The following is a 22,056-nucleotide window of genomic DNA, read 5'->3' as shown; positions in this document are numbered from 1 at the left end:
TGATAATGGGTCATTATATTTTTTTAATATGTCTGTATTTAATATGTATATCCTTTAAAATCAAAAGCCTTTTTAATTGTAGGTTTATTATTATCTATAACAAAACTATTTTTTTATTATTATTAATATCCCCGATTTAATTATTTATGCATTATTATATTTACTTTATTTGATAATATAACACCTCATTAAGATTAACCATATATATATATAGATTAACCACATAAATTTCTAAAACCAAATGATTTAAAATATTAATTATTGATAAAGATGATAAAGAAACAAATCTACTAATAAAAAATATCCTCTTTATGTCACATGTCACTCTAATTTAACCTTTAATAAACATCAAATCTTAGACCACGGGGTGTGGGGCGAGGGTTGGGGCGGGGAATGCCAAGCAACGCTGGCTAGGGATGGCAATTAAACCCGAACCCGATGGGTAAACCCGAAACCCGGCACATTTGGGACGGGTTTGGGGTCGGTTAATCGGGTTTGGGACGGGTTTGGGAATAGTTTTTATTTTTTTTGCGGGTTTGGGACGGGTTTGGGATTTAGTGATATACCCGTTTACCCGACCCAATTACCCGATAAGGTGTACCCGTTTACCCGTTTGTATACCCGATATAATTTCTTTTATATTATTAATATGTATATATATGATACATCCATTTTTTTACATATATAGGTATTCTATTCTGTATACATTGTAGTTATTTGATATATATTTTTATAATAACAATACAAAATGTAACCGGTTAGTAGTTACCCGATAGATACCCAATGAGTTTTGAGATGAGTATACCCAAAAAGTAATCTTTTTAAATTAACGGGTTTACCCGAAACCCGCGGGTATACCCGATACCCGATGGGTATTTACCCGCTAGAAACCCGACGGGTTTTGGGACGGGTTTGGGACAAGCTTATCTAATCGGGTTTGGGTTTGGGATTACCTAAACCCGTCCCAAACCCGACCCATTGCCATCCCTAACGCTGGCTAAACCACACCGGGCCAGCGTTAGCCATGGCGTTGCCCCGCTGGCATGGGTTTGAAGCCTGGCGGGGGGTAAAGTGAGTTGGCTGGCTTGGATTGGCTGGTGAGATAGGACCATTGGGCTAGCCGTTTGGCATAGCCATTGGCCAACGACTATTTAAAAAAATCTTTTTACTATTCAATTTTACTATTAAAAAATCACTGCCAACCTCCAAAAAATTATATATAATGGATTCTTCAAGTTCGAGTGATTCGTATGATAGATTTGTTTTGTCATCCTCATCCGACGGCGGGGCGGAAATATTATTATCAACAATGGCGATGGTCGTGAAAGCTATTGTTGAAGATTCAGATGAAGGGACTTCCTAACCCCAACCCAAACGGAGGAAGTATATTGTTCGTGAACGCGAAACCAAAAACGATTTGCTGGTAAGAGATTAGTTCTCACCTGAACCAACGTATGATGAAAGAATGTTTAGGCGTCGTTTTCGTATGAGTAAAAATTTATTTTAAAGAATATCAAAGGATTTAGAGGATAATTATTCTTTTTTCCGACAAAGACCCGATGCGCGTGATAATTTGGGATTTACCACGTCGTAAAAGGTTACGACCTCCCTAAGACAATTGGCTTACAACAATAGTTCTGACATAATTGACGACTATTTAAAAATGTTGGCACGAGTGGCTAGGGAAAGTCTTCACAATTTTTGTGCGTATATCATTGAACAATATGTGAAAAGATACTTGAGAAAACCGACGTTTAGTGATATGCAACAAATTTTGGAACATCATGCTAAATATCATGGTCTCTCCGGGATGATAGGTAGTTTAGATTGTATGAAACGGGAATGGGAACTTTGTCCAATGGCATGGTGTAACAACTCCCAAAACACCTATAAGGACCCCTGATCGAAATCATGGACTTGTACGACACGACCTAGTACGAAAAACAATGAAACTAGTAACTGGACTCCCAGGAGGCACGCGGGAGATACCCCTAAATCTACCGCGACACGCGGGGAGTACCAGGACACTTGTTACCCGAGCGCGACGTGTGACAAGGCTATACGTGAAACGAAGCTAGTTTAGGCCTTCTGGGCCTCTGCCGCGACACACGGGGGTGTCCCAAGTGTCTGCCGCGACGCGCGAGGGGTGCTGGGTTGACTTATAAATTCAACAACATGGGACTTAAGTTTCTGCACAATTTCGAATTCAGTTTGTGATATTCTACTCTCGTTCTGCTCTTTCTTTACATAATACACTACCCCTAATCTGCGAAACTCTGCCCCGTTATATGTGTTTTAACCCTGATCACTGATTCGATACCCTGTCCGATCGATCTGAAACCCAGCAATGGATGCCAAAGTGCTACCTGAAAAGGCTATAGTTTGTTAACTACGTTGGGGTTTTGATCTCGTGATGTATCGTTAAAGTTCGAATTAGGTTGATCCACTGACACGTGTTGCATTGTATTTTTATTAGGAAGTCAGGATTAGCACCAGGAAGCTTTATCCTAAAACCCTAAATCTACAAAGTGAGTCATTCTTTCTTTTTACCAAATGCATTGCAAAGCCCTAAATGTTTTTGAGTTATACTTACAGTGATTTAGTTTTTGTATTCTGAAATACTGGCGGTATGTGTGGTTTTGTATACACTACTTGATAATTTTCACTATTGGACGGAAGTTAGCTAATGAGTGATATGACCACCGTCACATCGTAACTGCCATCGTGTGACAAATACTGATTGAGTATTTGATAGATATAAACAAATGTAAAAATTCTTGATGTTGTAAAATTATAACAATGTGTCTTTGTATACAAGTGAATGAACTCACCAGTATTTTTCGCTGATAAAATGTTTTCAAACACGTTTCAGGTAACTTATTGTGAAGGTAATAGAAGCCTGCTACGGAGCACTGAAGGGCCATGCGGAGCAATATCAGGATATGAAGCAGATGCGAAAGGATCCTTCATTTTCCAAGCACAACCAATTGAAACTCTACCACCTAAGAAAAGAGGTTGGTTTAATAAGGGAAAAAGAGAGAAAACAAGAAAGAAGAACAACTAGAGGCCACTATAAGACTATTAGAAGGACCGGCCCAAATACCCGTTACTAAACCATTGTGGTAGGAACTAGACCAATGGCTAGCTAACCGTGACCTATTTCAACCCACTAAAAACGAGATAAACTTAAACCTACTAGCAGACCCTGAACCACAAATACTACCACTTTACCCAGAGCAACCATTAGAACCAATACCTCTCTACCCAGAACCTATCCAAATGAATCGTCAACTGATACCCGCATTTAACCCCGAGGATATCCCAAGGATACCTGCGCGAGTACCGGATGCTATGGAGCATTGGTGAACAAACGATTGGGCATTCCAGAATTTGATAAATGATCCCAATCCATACCTCCCATACAACGAACCAGAACCTACGGTGTTCCCTCAAAATGAACCCCGAAAACGTAGCAGAACTTCGTCACTCCGGCGAAGAACTCATAGATGCAGGGAACATGATCCGGAACGTGGGCGAAAATCTCGTCTGGAAATATGACGAGAGAGAGTTGCAATTCTGAAGACGACAAACCTAATAATACACACACGCATATATATATGTATATATATTCCTTATATTTTGATAAAAATATATAATAATAATAATAATAATAATAATAATAATAATAATAATAATAGTAATAGTAGTAGTAGTAGTAGTAGTAGTAATAATAATAATAATAATAATAATAATAATAATAATAATAATAATAATAGAGTAAACTTCCGTTTTGCTCCTTATGGTTTGGTCACTTTAACGGTTTTGCCCTAAACCTTTAAAAATAACCATTTTCCTCCAATAGTTTGCTATGGTTTTTCCATTTGGCTCCCCGCCTCTAACTCCATCCAAATTGTCTTTTCTATGGTTTTTCCATTTGGCTCCCCGCCTCTAACTCCATCCAAATTGTCTTTTTTTTCCATTTTGCTCCCCGTAGGGAGCAAAATGGAAAAACCATAGCAAACTATTGGAGGAAAATGGCTATTTTTAAAGGTTTGGGGCAAAACCGTTAAAGTGACCAAACCACAGTGAGCAAAACGGAAATTTACTCATAATAATAATAATAGTAGTAGTAGTAGTACTAACAATGTATATATATATATACATACATATATATATACATACATATATATATATAGGGAGCCGCTAGAATGAGAACCACCTCGAGTTGTAAGAACCGCGAGAACTACACCCCACGGAGCGCCGTTCGCCGCGATTTTTTTTTTATAAGTAGATATGTGCATTATAAACACGGCCGTAAAAAATCACGGCGAACGGCGCTCCGTGGGGTGTATTTTTTTACACCTCAAGTTTGGTGAAAAAAAAAGAAAAAAGAAAAAAAATTAAAAAACACCAAACTTGAGGTGTAAAAAAGTACACCCCACGGAGCGCCGTTCGCCGTGATTTTTTACGGCCGTGTTTATAATGCACACATCTACTTGTAAAAAAAAATCGCGGCGAACGGCGCTCCGTGGGGTGTAGTTCTCGCGGTTCTTACAACTCGGGGTGGTTCTCATTCTAGCAGCCCCCTATATATATATATATATATATATATATATATATATATATATATATATATATATATATATATATATATATATATATATATATATATATATATATATATATATATATATATATGGGATCGCTAAAATGAAAACCACCTCTAGTTGTAAGAACCATGGGAACCACTTTCTAGCCTTTAGATCAACAAGATGGATGGATGAGATTAAAAGTAACAAAAATTAATATTAAATGGTTTTTGTCTAATTATGTCTTTAATATTATAATCCAAAAGGGTAATTTGGTAAATTAACTCTATTTTGTCTTTTTGTCTTTATTGTTTTTTATTAGTTTTTTTTGTATTATTATATTACTTTTTATTTTTTAAACATAACTTTTTTATTAAAAACATTTTAAAATTCAGATTTTTTAAAGGTTTTTTTTTATACTTTTTACAATTCAAGTTTAACGTTAAACTTTTTAAGTTTTACGTTAAACTTTTTAAGTTTTACGTTTTTGTGACGCGTCGTTTTTACGCCGGGTTTTTTCAAGCGTCGTTATTTTTTACGCGCCAATTTTTACACAGGAGGAGACCGGGACCTCCGCCGCTCACGGCGGCGCTGCCGCCGACCCACCACCTAGCCATCAAACCGCCACCACCGCTCATGGCGGCGCTGCACCACCGACATCGCCGGCACCCCCTGTCTTCCGACCACCGACCAACCACTATCACCTCCATTTACCTCCGCCCCCACCATCACCCACCACCCCCTGTCTTCCGACCAACCAAATCCCACCACTGTCTTCCACCACCTACCAACCACCTCCCACCACCGACCAAACACCTCCTACCATCGCCTCGCCACCGAACAAAATCACCAATCACATGTCGTAACCAAACCCTAGATCTAGAAAAAACAACAAATCGGCAACAGTTTAAAGGACCATCATCATCATCGACGGCTGGTGGGGGCGGCATAAACCAAGCACCACAACTTGTTGTGGCCGGAGTCATCGCCGGAGAAGGGTTTACCGGACTCGTTGTGGCCGGACTCGATGTGGCCGGAGTCGCCGCCGGAGAAGGGTTTCAAGAGATGTCTTTGGTTTAGGGTTTACCGCCTGCAACTATAGAAGATTCACCTTTAAAGATGTTCTGCAACTTCAAAGATAGAGAGAGACAAATGAGAGATGCATTTTTGAAAGTCAATAAGTAGTTGAAGAGAGAGGATGACAGTAATAATTAATAAATGGTGGAGAGAGGTTGTCTGACATTAATAAATGAAGAAAGAGGTAGGAAATTGACATTTGGGGTAAAAGACCAAAAAGCCTTTTAGTTGGCACAATGTTATTGGTTGAGAGTGGTTCTCGCGGTTATTACAACTGGAGGTGGTTCCTATTTTAGCGGCTCCATATATATATACATACATATATATATATATATGTATTTATATATATGTATATATATATATATAAATATATATATGTGTATATATATATATCTAAATATATATATGTATATATATATATCTAAATATATATATGTATATATATGTATATATACTAGTCGTTTACCCGCGCGATGCGGCGGGAAACATATCACTTAGGTTGGTGATTTTAGAGCTATGTACGGGGCGGTTCGGTTTTGAGCCATAACCAAAACCAAATTCACGATGCACCGGAAACACAACACTTGTTAGTAATTCTAAGGATGTGCATGAGAAGTTTCAATTCAGTTGGGTAATAACTAAAATCTAAATTTTCAGTTAAGGTACTTCAAAACCGGTCATGGGACGTTTGTGCATCCACCTATTAATCACATTCACATTTACACATCATCAATAACTACATATAGTAGGAAACCCGCGCGTTGTCTCGGAATCGACAACATAGGGCGTGAACATATCACCAACTTACCATTAACTATACCCGTAAAGTAGATTAATGTATTGTTCTATCACCAACTTAGATATTAAATTCACATCTAGCAATTTTGAAGATATTATAAGTGAATTCCATTTGTGCTTTTAACATGACAACTGATCGAATCCATGCATAATTTTGTTTTTTTTTTAGTTTTACCGGTCTCTTCAAAATAGAACTATTGGAAATGTCCGCGGCAACCCGCGGGTATTTATGTTGTTTGGCTCAAAGCAACAAACCATATTGAGCATTTCCATCCCAGACTCAAACTAACACATTTGAATTACATATAATTTCAAAAAGAAACAGAACTAAAATACAGCCGTTCGGGTCAGTTTAGGTTCTTGGTTGGGTCACAATGGGTTGGTTCATATATCTCTAATCATGTCGCCGTCTTTTGTCAGCATGTTATAGACCCAAAATTCCATATGCATCCCTAAAAACATATTCATGTAAATGTTATTAGTAACAAAACAGTTGATACATCAACCATTGTGTAAGATTAAAATGAACTTTTTATGTTAATATTAAGAAAAAAAACTCACTTGGTTATCCAACGCCAATATTTCATGTAAAGGTTTGAACTCTAACGTAAGCATCAATATTTCCTTTGTAAAGGTTTGAACTCTATTCATTAAAAGCAAAAATTAATAATTAGCAAAATCCCAATAACTTTAGTTATTTTATTTCATGTTCTAAGCCTTGCAAGACCATATAAAAACCTGCGTTCTTTTAGTTCGTTAGGGGGTGGACGTCCATTTGGAAATATAACTATAACCATAAAACTATTAAAATTAAATCTAAAACATGAAAAAACCATGCCAAATATTCCGGTGAGCTCGGGGTTCTCATATGGATCCAAAAGGATTGAAAAACTGATCAAACCTCAGGGACGAAAATGGCATTTTACTCTAATGTTTTAATGAAATGATTTATGAGGTCAAAATGATTGCAGTAATGCAATCTACATTACCGTAGTCCCCAAAGCCTCAATAACACGAATAAGGTGTAACAAAAGAATGCTGTCATCTGATTTTTTCTCAAGCACGTATCTGCAATTCCAGTGGACAAATAATTATGTGGGAAAAAATAAATAAGGGAAACACGATGAAAGGTAAGCTAAGAACGTAATTATTTACTTGCAGGCGACGTGGATAATATTAGCAGCCTTTTCACGCAATCCAGTGCTACCAACAATTGAACCTGTTGCTCCAGCAATCAAAAAAGGCGGATTTTCCACTTTCCCATTTTTAAAAGACGGTATAAAAACAGGCAAACATGATAAAACACCTTGTAATGAAGAATCGAGCCTCTCTGGACACGAATGCAGCTCCGAAATGAGTTTCTGAACTGAAATTTAGTTGAACTCGTGCGTGCCCGCACGTCCCGCAGACATGAATGCAGCTCCAAAAAACTGGGCCCGCGTGAGGTCTTTTTTTGCACTCGTTTTTAGTGAATCTGCCCTTGTTTTTTTCTGGTCGTTTTTGCTTGTTTTTTTCACTGCGCCCCTCGCCTAGGCGCGCGCCTTTTGCGCCTGACCACCGTTTTTACAGAAAAAGCACATTTTTGCGCCTAGGCGCGCGCCTTTTGCGCCTGACCACCGTTTTTACAGAAAAAGCCCATTTTTGCGCCTAGGCTACCACCAGGAGCTATTGACTCGCTTTGCTGCGCCCGAGCGCCTAGGCGCGCGCCTTTTGCGCTTTTGACAACTACGTCACGATTAATTCTTCCATGTGCCCGGTATGTACGACGTCTCTGTTTCTGGGCTTGGTTCAACTGAATGTGAGAGATGTGAAGGGCGTCCACATCCAACCCTTTGACCTACACAATATATAAAAACAAACATAAATTCAACAGTTTAATAATTTCAAAATAACAACAATATTTTCAAATGAACGTACTAACCTAGGTGACCCTATTTATAATTGAAATAAACAAATAAAATCACATGCTAAACAACCCACGTAACTGCATTCTCATGACTTCCACTTTTTCTCCTGTTGACTCTGTCAAAACTATTTGCCAATTTAATATAAACGTGCAGCCAATTTCACGAGATTTCCCACGTCAGAAACAACTCAAATTGCAACATTCACTTCCATTTTACTCGGTCTATCACTACCTATTCAACCGAGACCCGTGACCCATGTGTATTCCGACTCAAGACCCATTGACCGTGACCCGTGAATGAACCCGGTTAACCCAACAATCATCCCCTTAATCGGTTATTATATATTCTGCTCATGAATGCTTGTTTGTGTTAGTTTGTTTCCATTTGTGTTCATGAACAGTAGTTTGCGTTCTTTGCCTAAAATTAACAAACGAACACGAACGCGTTCATTTCCTTAACAAACGAACATGAAAATAAATCTTGTTCGGTAAGTGTTCATGAACAGTTCGTGAACACATATATTGATTATATTCCTCACCCAGCCCCGTACATAGCCTTAAACTCACCAACCTTTGAACAACGTGTGCAGCATCTTCTCTTATCTGATCCTCAACATAAATAAGACCTGCAAGCACACCATCTATCCCGACCTACACAGCTGATTGATTTTTAAATTTTCAGTTTCTATAAACGGATTCTCAGTAACTCCATGCCTGCATTATAGATTCGGTGTCTAATGACTGCAATTATATGCAAAGCTTCGTATAGCATAGTGGTTACAAGTTGCAACATAATAAGTACCTTCTAACCCATTCCAATGTACCGACAGAAACCATCTTCTTCCCACAAGAGGCTACGACACCAGATCCAGGGTCTTCCATAAATGTTCCATCATAAGCCTGCATATAATCACCAACTTATGAACTGCTGACACTAACAAGTTTATAATATGTAGAAAACTTCTAAGTTCTGATGCAACAAAATATCATACAGGATCCTGATATATTTTTTTCGGTAAGGATACAGATCAATACTCACTCGAAATGCTCATCAGATGCAGTGGTCACTATTTTTGTGACAACAGGTTTGCTAATGGTCAATGTCCCTGTTTTGTCAAAAACAATTGTGTTGACCGCTGAAAACTTCTCTAAGATACTTCCACCACGCAAAAGCAATCCTTTTGTGGCACCAAGTGAAGTTCCAACCTACAAAATTAGCATAAAGTAGGTAAATATAAAAAGCAGACTATCTTCACAGATTTATATAGATATCTTGGATATACGGTATTACCAGCACAGCAGTAGGCGTTGCTAAACCCAATGCACATGGACAAGCAACAACCTGCATTCACAGAACATTGGTTAAGCTTAACTAATTTTAACGACCAACACGAAGTGAAATTACGGTTTAGTGAAGAAAAAGGTTGAATACCAAAATGCTACATGAGAGCTGCAATGCTAATGACATGGCACTTCCTTGCTGAAAAGCGACTGGTAATATACATGCACCAACAGTACTCCAAAACACAAATGTGGCAGTTGAAATTGCCATTACACCATACGTGAAGTGTCCAGCAACCTAGTCGAGCAACATGCAACATTATTCATCAAGCAGAATCAAACAAGTAGTAACTTACTGTATATATATGATAAGACTACATTACTATAAACAATATAAGACAATTAAAATATGACCTTGTCAGCCAAACGTTGAACAGGGGCTTCTCTACTTTGAGCTTCTTCTACCAAACGGACAATGTCGCCCATGAAGGTCTCACCTCCTGACCTTTGTACTTCAACAGTAAGTGCTCCATTTAGATTAATACTACCTGCTGACACTTCAGCCTACAACACAGATCCAAATTTTCAGAATTATTTTTTTACACAAAAATCTATATAATTTTTATTTTTTAAAAGTAGCAACCATATTACCCCTGGAAGCTTAGCGACGGGGAGTGGCTCCCCCGTGAAACTTGACTCGTCCATAGTGCTCCGCACCCCATGGTCCCGTACACATCGTGTCTAACGTACGCCGCGTACTTCTTCTCAAGTTCTTCGATCGTGTCTAACGCCGCGTACCATCACTGATCTCTCTTTCTCTCCTCTTGTAGCTCCTCGTATCGGAAATCCTTCAAGATCTGAACGATTTTGTATTTAGGGTTTCTCATGCCGTCATCTCTCCTTCTCCATCACATCTCACTCTCTATTTCTCGTTCTCTCTCTGTCTCCCTCTCCTCTCTTTCCACTTGGGAATTCAAATTTTGAAAATGCAGAGAGAGGAATTTGGTGCAGATCTAGATCTGGCGAGTAGGACAGAGGAATATGGTGTAGAGAAGAACACTACAGCTTTCAAAAGTAAATGTGCAGATCTGGCGATTTTGTATTTAGGGTTTCTCATGCCGTCATCATCATCATCATCATCATCATCATCAATTAAGCGCGAAAACTCTCAAGATCCCTAAATAAAACTGAAAATTTAATCATCTTAACAAACATGCAATAGAAACAGATAATAATACTTACATAACATATCTATAATGACAAAATAATTGATGAAAATAAGATGTGTATAACTAATATATCGAGTATTTGTCATCTATCAATTCAGTTATAAAAAAAAGATTGATTAGAAAATATCATCATCATCATAAGCTCAACACCAGACAACCAAATCTTGAAGTATAAAGAACCACAATCAACATGAACCTACAGATTGATTTCCCAAAAATACCATTGAAGAAAACCACACTGACCTCAAAATTATTGGTGAATCTCGAGTGAGCATTTAATCGAATACCTGAATACCTGGTGTCGGAACTTCAAATTTTTGTACAGACTCAGAGAAGCAAAGGAGTATCTCTTTCGTCAACTCTCACCCCCATTTTAGTATCACCATCAAACCCTAATTTTCAAGTGTCTTTCATAAAAAAAAAAAAAATATTGAGCAGCCATAAACCATAAGAGATACAAAAATTACACATAAAGAATGGGTTTACAAAAGAATCACTAACCTGATGGCGTTGTCGATTAGAAAGGGAGAAGCAGATGCGTTGATGATATGCAAAAACAAAAAAAAATGGAACTTCAATAACAATATCCGAAAGAATGCAATAACATATAAGAGAAGAAGGACTTACCGGAGCTTCATCGGAAGAAGGACTTACCGGTGGTTCATCATCGCACGCTCCAGATCCGAGATTTACGGTCGCCAGATCTGATAGGAAGAGAGAGAAAGAGAGAGAATGGAATGGAGGTTTGAAATTTGAAATGGGATTCAGGGCCGCGCATTTCATTTGTTTGAGTGAAAGGGTATAGTTTGAGTGAAAGGGTAGTGGAAAGTGAAGTTTTCTAATGCTTAAAAGACTTGTACATCATGCTTAAGGGGTGTTTTAAGGGAATTTTTATGGACTTTAAGAAGTCCTTCTAATATGCTTTATAAAGTAGTATAGATATAGATATAGATATAGGGGATGGTTCAAATGAAAACCACTTTTATTGTGAAAGCTCGAAAACTAACTAAAAAAAAACCTAAAAAAACATACAAAATTTTTTTTTTACAATTTTTTTTAGAAAAATCGCTACTTTTTATACATGGAAAGAAAATTCAAAAAAAAATATATATTTGGTTGTACTGCACATGTGCACTAATACGGAAAGCCTAAACCACTTAACCCACCCCCCACCGACACCCCCCAAAAACCTAAACCCCCCCCCCCCCAAAAAAAAAAAAAAAAAAAACCTAAACCCCCCACCCTCCCGAAAACCTAAAACTAAACCCTAAACATAAACCCGAAAAAAACCTAACCCCCCCCACCCCCCCCCCCCCCAAAAAAACCTAAACCCCCTTCCCCCCCCCACACCCAAAAACCTAATCCTAATCCTAAACCTCCAAAAAAACTAACCCTAAAAGCTAAACTAGAATCAAAAAGCTAATTTTAAGCATGTAATGCACATTGTAGTACATGTTATATTGCACATGTGCACTACTATAATAATAGTATTGAAAACAAGACGACACCATAAATCTTTTTTTATGTCATAAAAAATATGCTCGAATATACTTGAATGAAAGATAAGAAAATTTGTGATCTTATGGTGCCATTTTTGTTTTAAAATGATAACGTATGGAGAAATGAGAAATGTTTAAAAAGTTATATATTTTTTGTTCCAATTTTACCCCTCCTTCATTAAAAGTCTTCCCCCCTCCTTTTTAGTGGGTTTTAGTTAGTTTTCTAGTTTTCACAATAACTAATGGTTTTCATTTGAACCTTCCCCTATAGATATATATGTATATATATATATATATATGTAAAATTAATATTAAATAGTTTTTGTCTTATTATATCTTTAGTATTTTAATTCAAAAGGCTAATTTAGTAAAATTACTTTTTTTGTCTTTTAGTATTTAGTATTTATTATTTTTTATTACTTTTTTGTTTTATTATATTACTTTTTATTTTTTAAACAAAATTTTTTTATTAAAAACCATTTTTAAATTCAGATTTTTTAACAAAACAATTTATTTTGCACGCCGGTTTTTGCACGCCGTTTTTACGCCCGGCTTTTTTACGCGCCGTTTTTAACGCGTCGTTTTTTCACGCCGTTTTTCTACGCTCGGCTTTTTCAAGCGGCGTTTTTTAAAAGCGCCGTTTTTACATCCCGTTTTAACGTGTCGTTAAAATTTTTACGTTTTGCGTTAAACTTTTTAAACTTTTTACGAAAATTTTTTTACGTTTTTTCGTTTTACTTTTACATTTTACGTTTTACATTAAAAAGTTTACGTTTTTACGTTTTACGATAAACTTTTTACGTTTTACGTTAAACTTTTTACGTTTTACGTTAAACAGTTTACGTTTTACGTTTTACGTTTTACGGTAAACTTTTTACGTTTTACGTTTTACGAAAAAAACTTTACGTTTTACGTTAAAAAGTTTACGGTTTATATTAAAAAGTTTACGCTTTATCAAAGACCCAACTCAAAAAAAAAAAAAACTTAATGGAACAACCCAAATTACTCAAAACTGGTTCGATTCGATGAATCATCATATAAAACTACATGATTTCAAATTCCAAATATCAATATATAAAAATCAAGGTATCTTAAACCATAAGGATTATACTAATTATTATATTCTCAAAACATTAATAATAATAATAATCAAGACAATTAATTACTTCAAACACATATCCAAACAGTCGAACACACCCATTATTCAAGTACAAGACTTTTTTGTGAGCAATGTTCAATGTAACAACACTTCATATCACTTGTAAAAATAAAAAATAAAAAAAAAACTCACTAGAGGCACGTGACACCATGAAAACAAACTTCAACCAGTATCTCAAATCCAAAAAACCCATCTCAAATGATGACACCAACGATCAAATATCTTTATCATTATAATCAACCGATTTAGCCTCGCACGACGACGTTTTGACCGAGATATTACTCTGGTGTGATTGTGTTGCAATCTTTTAATGAGTTGATGCTTTGTTATAGTTTGAATGAGTACTTTTGAATGAGTACTTTTGTAATGTTACAGATCTTAAACTCATTCCAATAAACCGACCAACTCCCACCAACCACCTCCCCACTACCGCCGCCGACCAACCATCTCCCGCCACCGTCTTTCGTCACCGACCAACCACCTCCCACCACCGTCTTCCGCCACCGACCAGCCACCTCCCACCACCGTCTTCAATGCCGGAGCATAGCTTGGTCTTGGTCCTGGCCATCAACATCAAAACATCATCCCTGTTCCAAGATCTGGTTTTTTTATTTGAAGATGTGGTGAACATAGTTTGAGAGAGGGAGAGAGAGAGGGGAGATGACTATTTCAAAAGTGTGATGTGATAAAAAGAAGTCTGCAAGACTTTAAAGGCAGACAGAGACAGAAAATATGACATTTTGAGTAAATGAAGAAAATACCCTTAAATCTATAAAATAATAATGTACAAGTGGCAAAGTCTTATTGGTGGAGAGTGGTTCTCACGGTTCTTACAACTGGGGATGGTTTTTATTTTAGTGGCTCCCTATATATATATATCGACGCATACTAAGACAATGACATATATAATTATAGTTTGTATTTAGTATTGATGCAATATATATAAAAAAGAGTAAAACGTCGCAATGTTCGACGGTTTTGATAAAGTGTGTTTGAATATTTGTTTTATTTTAATTATTCTGTGATATTAATACCTGATAATATTTGCAATTCAGATATCGAATGAAGTAAATCAAGAAGTGCATGCTATTAATGATAACGGAAATCATATGGATAAAAGTGCTATAGAACATATAGTAGCCCAAGGAATAGTTGATGCCATACCAGTTATTATTGAAGTTATTAAGAAACCTACGCCTGAAAACAGTAACACTATTTTAGGCAGTAAACGTACTCACACTGAGCCTAGTCACAGCGTCAATGGAGATAATGACATTCTTGTCAAAGCTCCATTTCCTAAATGAAAGAAGACCATCGCCTATGGTTGTTCTTATGAAGAGTTCTTATCCTGTACTAATTGAACTGGTAATGAAGGAGCAATTTCAACGTTACGCTGGTTAGAGAAGACTGAAGCAGTTTTAAAAATTAGTAAGTGTGCTGAAGAAGATAAGATAATGTATACTTCTAACCTTTTCAAGGATGAAGCATTAGAATGGTGGAATACCATTCTTCAATCAAAAGGGAGTAACATGGTTTATAATATGAAATGGAATGAATTTAAGGAAATAACTGAAAGAAAATTCTATCCTCCTCACGAAAAGAAACAGATAGCTAATAAATTCCTAAACCATAAGATGATTGGGCTAAATTGTCGTGAATTTACTACCAAATTCTTTGAATATGCAAGAATAGTACCAGCGCTGGCTTCGCCAGAACCAGTATTAATCTCTCGTTACATCTCGAGGTTAGTTATTGAAATCAGAGATATGGTCAAGGCAGCTAGACCACAGACTATTGAAGAAGCAGTTGAACTTGCTAACACCTTGACAGATGGACTGATACGCATAAGGGAAGAAAACCAGAAAAAGGATTAAGCCCAAAGAATTACCCAAGAACTACGTTATGATAATTCCTACCGTAAAAAAAGAGCAGGTCCATCCTCTTCATCACCTTTTGGTAAGTTCTGTAAAAGGAAGCATTCAGGAAAATGTACCGTATATTGCAACTTCTGCAAGATACATGGACATAAAGAAGAAGAGTGTAGAAGAAAAATTAACCAAAAATATGCTTCAACTGTGGAGAGCAGGCCATATCCGACCAAACTGCCCAAAACTAACTACAGCACCTAACAACAAGGCAAAGACAACCGAAATGCTAGAGCCTTCGTACTGACAGCCCAAGAAGCCGAATTGATTCCCGATGTGATTACCGGTACGTTTCTCGTTCATGATGTCTATGCTAAAGTATTATTTGACTCTGGTGCAAACCAAAGTTTTAAAAATACTACTTTCTATCAATTATTCAATCAACCTTTAACTAAGCTTCGCCAAGACTATACTTTGGAAACGACAAATGGAAATTCTATCAGCATAAGCGAAATCCTTCAGAAAGGAAAGATAGAATTATTAGGACATAAGTTCACAGCCAACCTATTACCAATGAATCTAGCCGGATTCGATGTTGTGTTATGAATGGATTGGTTGGTAGCCAATCATGAGCGAATCTTGTGTGAGAACTATTGGAAAAAGGTTTCATACAACCTTGCTTATCGCCTTGGGGAGCACCTGTGTTATTCGTCAAGAAGAAAGATGGATCATGCGCATGTGTATTGACTATAGAGAATTGAATAAGAGTACGATTAAAAATTGGTACCCACTACCAAGAATCGATGATCTATTCGATCAACTTCAAGGAGCTCGATTATTTTCAAAGATTGATTTACGCTCAGGATACCATCAATTAAAAGTACAGGGAGAAGACATTCCTAAGACTACTTTCAGAACTAGATATGGTCATTATGAGTTTACAGTCATGCCATTCGGTTTGACAAATGCTCCAGCTGCATTTATGGACATTATGAATAGGATATATAAACCATACCTGGATAAATTTGTAATTATCTTCATAGACGATACACTTATTTATTCCAATAGTAAGGAAGAGCATGCCGATCATTTACAGGTACTTCTGACATTATTGAGAAAGGAAAAGCTTTATGCTAAATTCTCAAAATGTGAGTTATGTTTGCAAGAGGTACAATTTCTTGGACACCTAATTAATCATAAAGGAATTCATGTGGATCCTACAAAAATCGAGGCTATTACCAAATGGAAAATCCCTAATTCACCAACGGAAGTAAGACGCTTTCTTGGATTGGCAGGATACTGTAGACACTTTATTCAAGATTTTTCTAGAATATCCATTCCATTAACCAAGTTAACATGCAAATTAGTTAAGTTTGAATGGGGACCAAAACATGAGGAAGCTTTCAAGATCCTGAAGCAAAGACTAACTAATGCACCAAAACTTTCTTTACTAGAAGGAACTGAAGATTTCATAGTATACTGTGATGCATCAAAATTAGGATTTGGATGCGTGTTGATGCAACGTCAGAAAGTGATTGCTTATGCCTCTAGACAACTAAAGAAGCATTAACAAAACTACACAACACATGATCTGGAATTAGGAGCAATAGTTTTTGCCCTTAAGATTTGGGGACATTATCTTTACGGTAGTAAGTTCACTATCTTCACAGATCATAAAAGTTTAAGATATATTTTCGGGCAAAAAGAATTGAACATGAGACAAATACGTTTGATGGAGATCCTTTGTCACACCCCAAAAACGTCGCAGCGGAATATAAAACGTAGTGGTGACGGAAGCTGGTGCCCATTTATATCTTGTCGATCGATGCACTTAATTGTTGGACATTTTGGTATATTTTAGATGTAAGTTATTTAAACATTATTTTTTAAGACACGATACAACCACGACATAATTAAGTTGTTTTGATCCTCATGGATCTTATTACATTCGTCCCAGAAAGTTTTAAAAGTCAGTCCAACATTTTAAGTGATAAAACATGCATCAACAACCACAAGATACGCCATAATTCCTGAAGCCGAACTCAAGTACTTGTAGAACACGTTAAAAATCAAGTGTCAACACAAAGGAAGGTGAGTTCACATATTCGCTTACAAACAATTTTATTCCAAGGAAAACTTTCTGTTTAGGTGTTTATTTGAAAACATCCATATAATTTTAGAAAGTCCATTTTACTTCCTTTATAAAATCCATGGGCCTTCCATCAGTTCATCAATCCGACAACTGTAATATATATTGCCCAGGTTTTGTATATTAAATTATTGCGTCAACTTCAGACTCGTATGTTAGCTAGACGATACGAACTATATATTAACCATGCAGGGATAAACAAAGCTAGACAATAAACAGAATTTAAATTCGTCGTTTGACTTGACACGGGGCGACCAGTCATGACGGGGATGTCAACCCGATAGATCGACCAACAATTCATCGCATGCAATACTTAACTGATTAAACGACATCATGGGCGCAGGGTCCTCTTGAAGGACAATTGTAAACGAGTCGATCAGAAGAGTGCTCAGACTGAATCAGAGGCGGAAATCATTGATTCAGTCTTTGTTTAGCTTGATTTCACTATTAACTACTGATTGTATTGATAAGAAAGCAATTACAACTCAGTCTTCACACCGGCAACACCTCGGTATGGAATTACACAACTGTTCTTTGTGATTTCGCTCATGGTGCATATTTATAGGCCTGAGATTTCGCTCATATGGACATGATGTCCATAAAAGCGAAACCCCTTGTACATATAAGCGAAACCACCTTCTAGGTTTCCCACATATGGACATCAGTGGTTTCCCACATATGAACATCAGTGGTTTCCCACATATGAACATGTCCATATATGTGAAATCAACTTTCTCAAGAAATCATCACTACAACTCTATATTCCCGTATAATGTTCAATCAGCCCTAAACTAAGACTCGAATGAAGATGAAGTCGACAGACAACTGCACCAACAGACTCCCCCTTGAATGTTGACGGAATCTTCAGTGAGAGTCTTCAACATGACGATTCTACTCTTTAATCTTGATCGGTCTTCTTCAGGAACCTTTCCTGGAATCATGCACCCGGATCTTTCTCTGGCTCTAACTCTCGTCAGACTCCCCCTATCATCAAGCTGGGATCGCCGTCTGGAATTTGTTATCACCTTTGAAATCAAATCCTGGTTTTTTTTTAGTTTAAGCTCTTCTCATGTCCTGAATTGCATCCTGGCCTTTCGAAGCAACAGGATCAAAAACCTACACAACTCAAACACACAATTATAACAAACAATATTGTGATTCAATTTAATGAATCAACTAAACATTTGAGAACCTTTTACATTTAAAATTTATCAACCTTTGAACCATTCCAAAATCAGATTCAACTTAATAAATCATCTTTAACCATTTCAAATCAATTATCCAACCTAACTGTTCATCATGTTTATCCTTTGAGATTTTGAATATCAGCACTTCAACATCAGTTGTCGAAAATCTTTTTGGATTTTTTAAAATAAGAAACATAACTGCAATAACAGAAATTAAATGCAGAAATGAAATATGTACAAACATATTTTTTGTGAGTTTGCGAAAGAGGATCATATCAGTTTTGAGACACATCACAAGCACCGTTAAGCTTTTAATCGTTTTAAGTTCTAAACAATTCACGTTGATTGACGATATAATTGTCCTCTTAAGCTCAATCTAAAAACTTTCGAAATGCTTACAGATACGTGAAGGTATATTAATTTTGTACTAAATTCTTGTGGACCCCACGATCTCAGCATATCCCCTCATCATGCAATACACTAACTCAAGTAATGCCTTTAAACTTTCATCAACTGTGATATGTGCGAAATAACGCAGAATGTTTAAACATTAACAATCAGGTCGATACTTCCGTATACGCAGAGAAAGTCCAATGTTTAAACAAAATAAGAAATAAAAAGCAAGTTGAAGTTGTTTAGGCTTTAACCACCAGGTCGATACTCCCGTATACGCAGAGGTGATTCAAAGCTTAAACGAAACACCAAAGAAAATAAAGCAGAACGTTTAGGTAATAACATCCAGGTCGATACTCACGTATACGCAGAGGATGTCCAATGCTTAAACAAAATAAAGAAAATAAAACAAGTTTAAATCTTTGCAAAATGAAATGCACAATCACAGTCAGCAAGTTGTGAAAGTTCACAAATTGACCGGTTTTTATGCTACTTTAGCATTCAGCAATTACTGAATAGGTACACAATCAAGAAGGACAAAACTAAGTACTATGCTTTCAATCATGTTTCCCACTAGAACTAGGCTTTTTTCATTTAAGTTTGTATCGTTATCGCAAATCTACTAGTCTAGCTGAGCCTATCGTCACATCTTTAGTGAGACCTTTGACATTTCATATCTTTAGCATGCTGTGATAGTCCACTGATTTACTATCATTTCCTCTTATTCGCAACAAAACTCATTTTTAATTTTTTCCGATGTTTTTGACATTTTCAAATTTTCTAATTTTTTTTAAAAATTTTCTCCCCCTAAAATCAAAATATGTTTCAATTTTGATTTTCTGGGAAAATTTGAAACAAACTGTACAAACTTGACTACTTGATGAGAATCACTTCAATTCTCCACCCACCTGGCGTAAACAATCAGAACTCCCCCTTACAACAAACTATTTTCCCATTATGATCTCAAAACACTTAAGTTTGTTTTAATCAAAATGGTTTTTCCGGAAAAATTAGCTTGTTTACCAATCATTTGTAGATTCGGGGTCACTTCATCACATTGTTTTCTTCATCCACATGACAAATTTTACAATTTCAGTTTTAGATCTCAAACATCACTTGTAGAAAATCAAGTACAATTTAATGTCCCTGATTTACCACATGTAAGGCGAAAAATCACCAAAGTGAAATTTCTCAAGAAATGTGCCGATTCATGTTCCACGCTTACCAACCTGGGAACTCCGGTAAGTCAGGTTTTTCATTTAAACAGATTCACCAAAGTGAAATTTCTCAAGAAATGTGATTTTGAATTCTTGTTCAACAATGGTGGAAAGTTTGCATTATCCATTGTTAAACCTGAATTCTCCATTTTTACCTCAACCAATGGCTCTTCTGGTTTTAACACACCAGAATCATTGCCTGAGTGTGGCTTGTCTGACTGTGATGAGCCAGATTCATCGCCGACAACTTCCTTTTTCTCTTTTTTCTCTTTTTTCTCTTTTTTCTCTTTTGTCCTCAAATTTGTATCTGATGAAACCGTCTTGCTTGACTTTGCAATCGAGGAAGTCGATTCATTAGAACTCTTATTCTTACCAACGGATGAACCCGAGGACAATATCTTCTCCAAATATTCTCTCGCCTTCTTCCTCTTCTTTCTCAGTCTGTCTTTTTTGCCCTTGAGAAAGCTTCACTTTTGTTTCTTGAACTTTAGGTTCTTGAACCTTTTGTTCTTTGGGCTTGACGTTGACTGGAATCTTTGCCAATTTCTGAGAATTAGCCCTCAATCTTTCATTTGACATCCTTGGGCAATCTCTGGCAATGTGACCTCTGATGTTGCAGTTAAAACATCTTCTCGTCTCATAATTCCAACTTTGACAGTTAACAGCAATGTGTCCTTGATAACCGCATCGGTAACACACCCTGTTATCATACCAATCACCATTCTTAGTCCACATGCTCAAATCAAAGCACTGTTTGGCTTGGTGATACTCCTTTTTCTTCTTGATTGCTGGATTTGACTTTTGAGCACTATGGTCCGACCTGCACCACTTATTGCCAACATTTTGTGAGTTTTGATTTTCCAATTTTTGTGGTTTTTTATCACGATTGGATGATCGAACTAATGAGCTTTTATTTTTGTTTTGAACATTTTTCGGCTTTTTAACAATTTGTTTTTGTTCCACATTCTTCTTTACAGGTTTTTGCTTTGAACATTCACCTATTTCAGTAGATTGCAAAACAGTATTTTTGAATTTTTCTTTTAATTCTAAAAATATTTTTCTTTTCTCATTTTTTTCATTTCATCATCAGTTTTATCATTACAATCCTCAATTTTGACTTTGTCAAAATTTGTGACATTGTCACTTATTGGAACAACATTGATTGGTTCTGGACAAACATATGATGCAGAAGTCACAAAACCTTTCAACTTATTTTCTAACTCACCAATTTTATTCCGATCACTTTCAGCTTCTTTTTCAAGCTGAATGATTTTAGCAAGATGAGAATTTATTGCAATTTGTTTTTCAAGATTATTTTTACCAAAAATATCTTTCTCATCTTCTAAAATCTTTATTTGACTTTGAAAATCTTTCTCAATTTTTACTTTTTCATTTTCTAAATTTTGTTTTTGATTTTTCAAAACATTTTCTGATTTTTTAAGATTTTCATTTTCTAATGACAAACTCTCTAAACCCCTCAAGAGTTTGGCATTTTCATATTTCAGATCTTCACAATTTGAGCACTTCTCGGTCATCGTTCTAGTTTCAGCTTTCTTCTCCACCTTGATAGCTGAAATTTCTTTAACTTGCTCCTCTACCTCTTGAACAATTTCCTTAGATTTGAATTTTACTTCATCAGTTGCTGCTTTACTCTTCTCTCTTGAATCAGACCTCAATTTTCTAATCTTTTGAAACTCAAGTTCTTGA

The 22,056-nt window shown here is 36.4% G+C and overlaps 1 protein-coding gene and 1 long non-coding RNA gene across 2 annotated transcripts; both read right to left on the bottom strand.

The window, feature by feature from the left end:
- Positions 1-7,457: 7,457 nt before the first annotated feature.
- Positions 7,458-8,310, bottom strand: LOC110924324. Its single transcript, XR_004882379.1, has 3 exons — positions 7,771-8,310; positions 7,620-7,683; positions 7,458-7,532 (listed from the first exon to the last, which is right to left on the bottom strand). It is a non-coding gene; the product is annotated as an uncharacterized LOC110924324 (long non-coding RNA).
- Positions 8,311-9,389: 1,079 nt separating this feature from the next.
- On the bottom strand, positions 9,390-10,432 carry LOC110924323 (copper-transporting ATPase PAA1, chloroplastic). Its single transcript, XM_022168345.2, has 5 exons — positions 10,303-10,432; positions 10,066-10,215; positions 9,803-9,949; positions 9,662-9,712; positions 9,390-9,576 (listed from the first exon to the last, which is right to left on the bottom strand). Exons 1-5 carry the CDS (start codon positions 10,354-10,356, stop codon positions 9,406-9,408), a joined length of 573 nt encoding a protein of 190 aa, XP_022024037.2. The 5' UTR covers positions 10,357-10,432; the 3' UTR covers positions 9,390-9,405.
- Between the last annotated feature and the right edge of the window lie 11,624 nt (positions 10,433-22,056).

This window comes from Helianthus annuus, chromosome 15, assembly GCF_002127325.2.
Source record: "Helianthus annuus cultivar XRQ/B chromosome 15, HanXRQr2.0-SUNRISE, whole genome shotgun sequence".
In the NCBI taxonomy this organism is placed as follows: Eukaryota; Viridiplantae; Streptophyta; class Magnoliopsida; order Asterales; family Asteraceae; genus Helianthus; species Helianthus annuus.
This window is presented reverse-complemented; position numbering and strand designations above follow the sequence as displayed.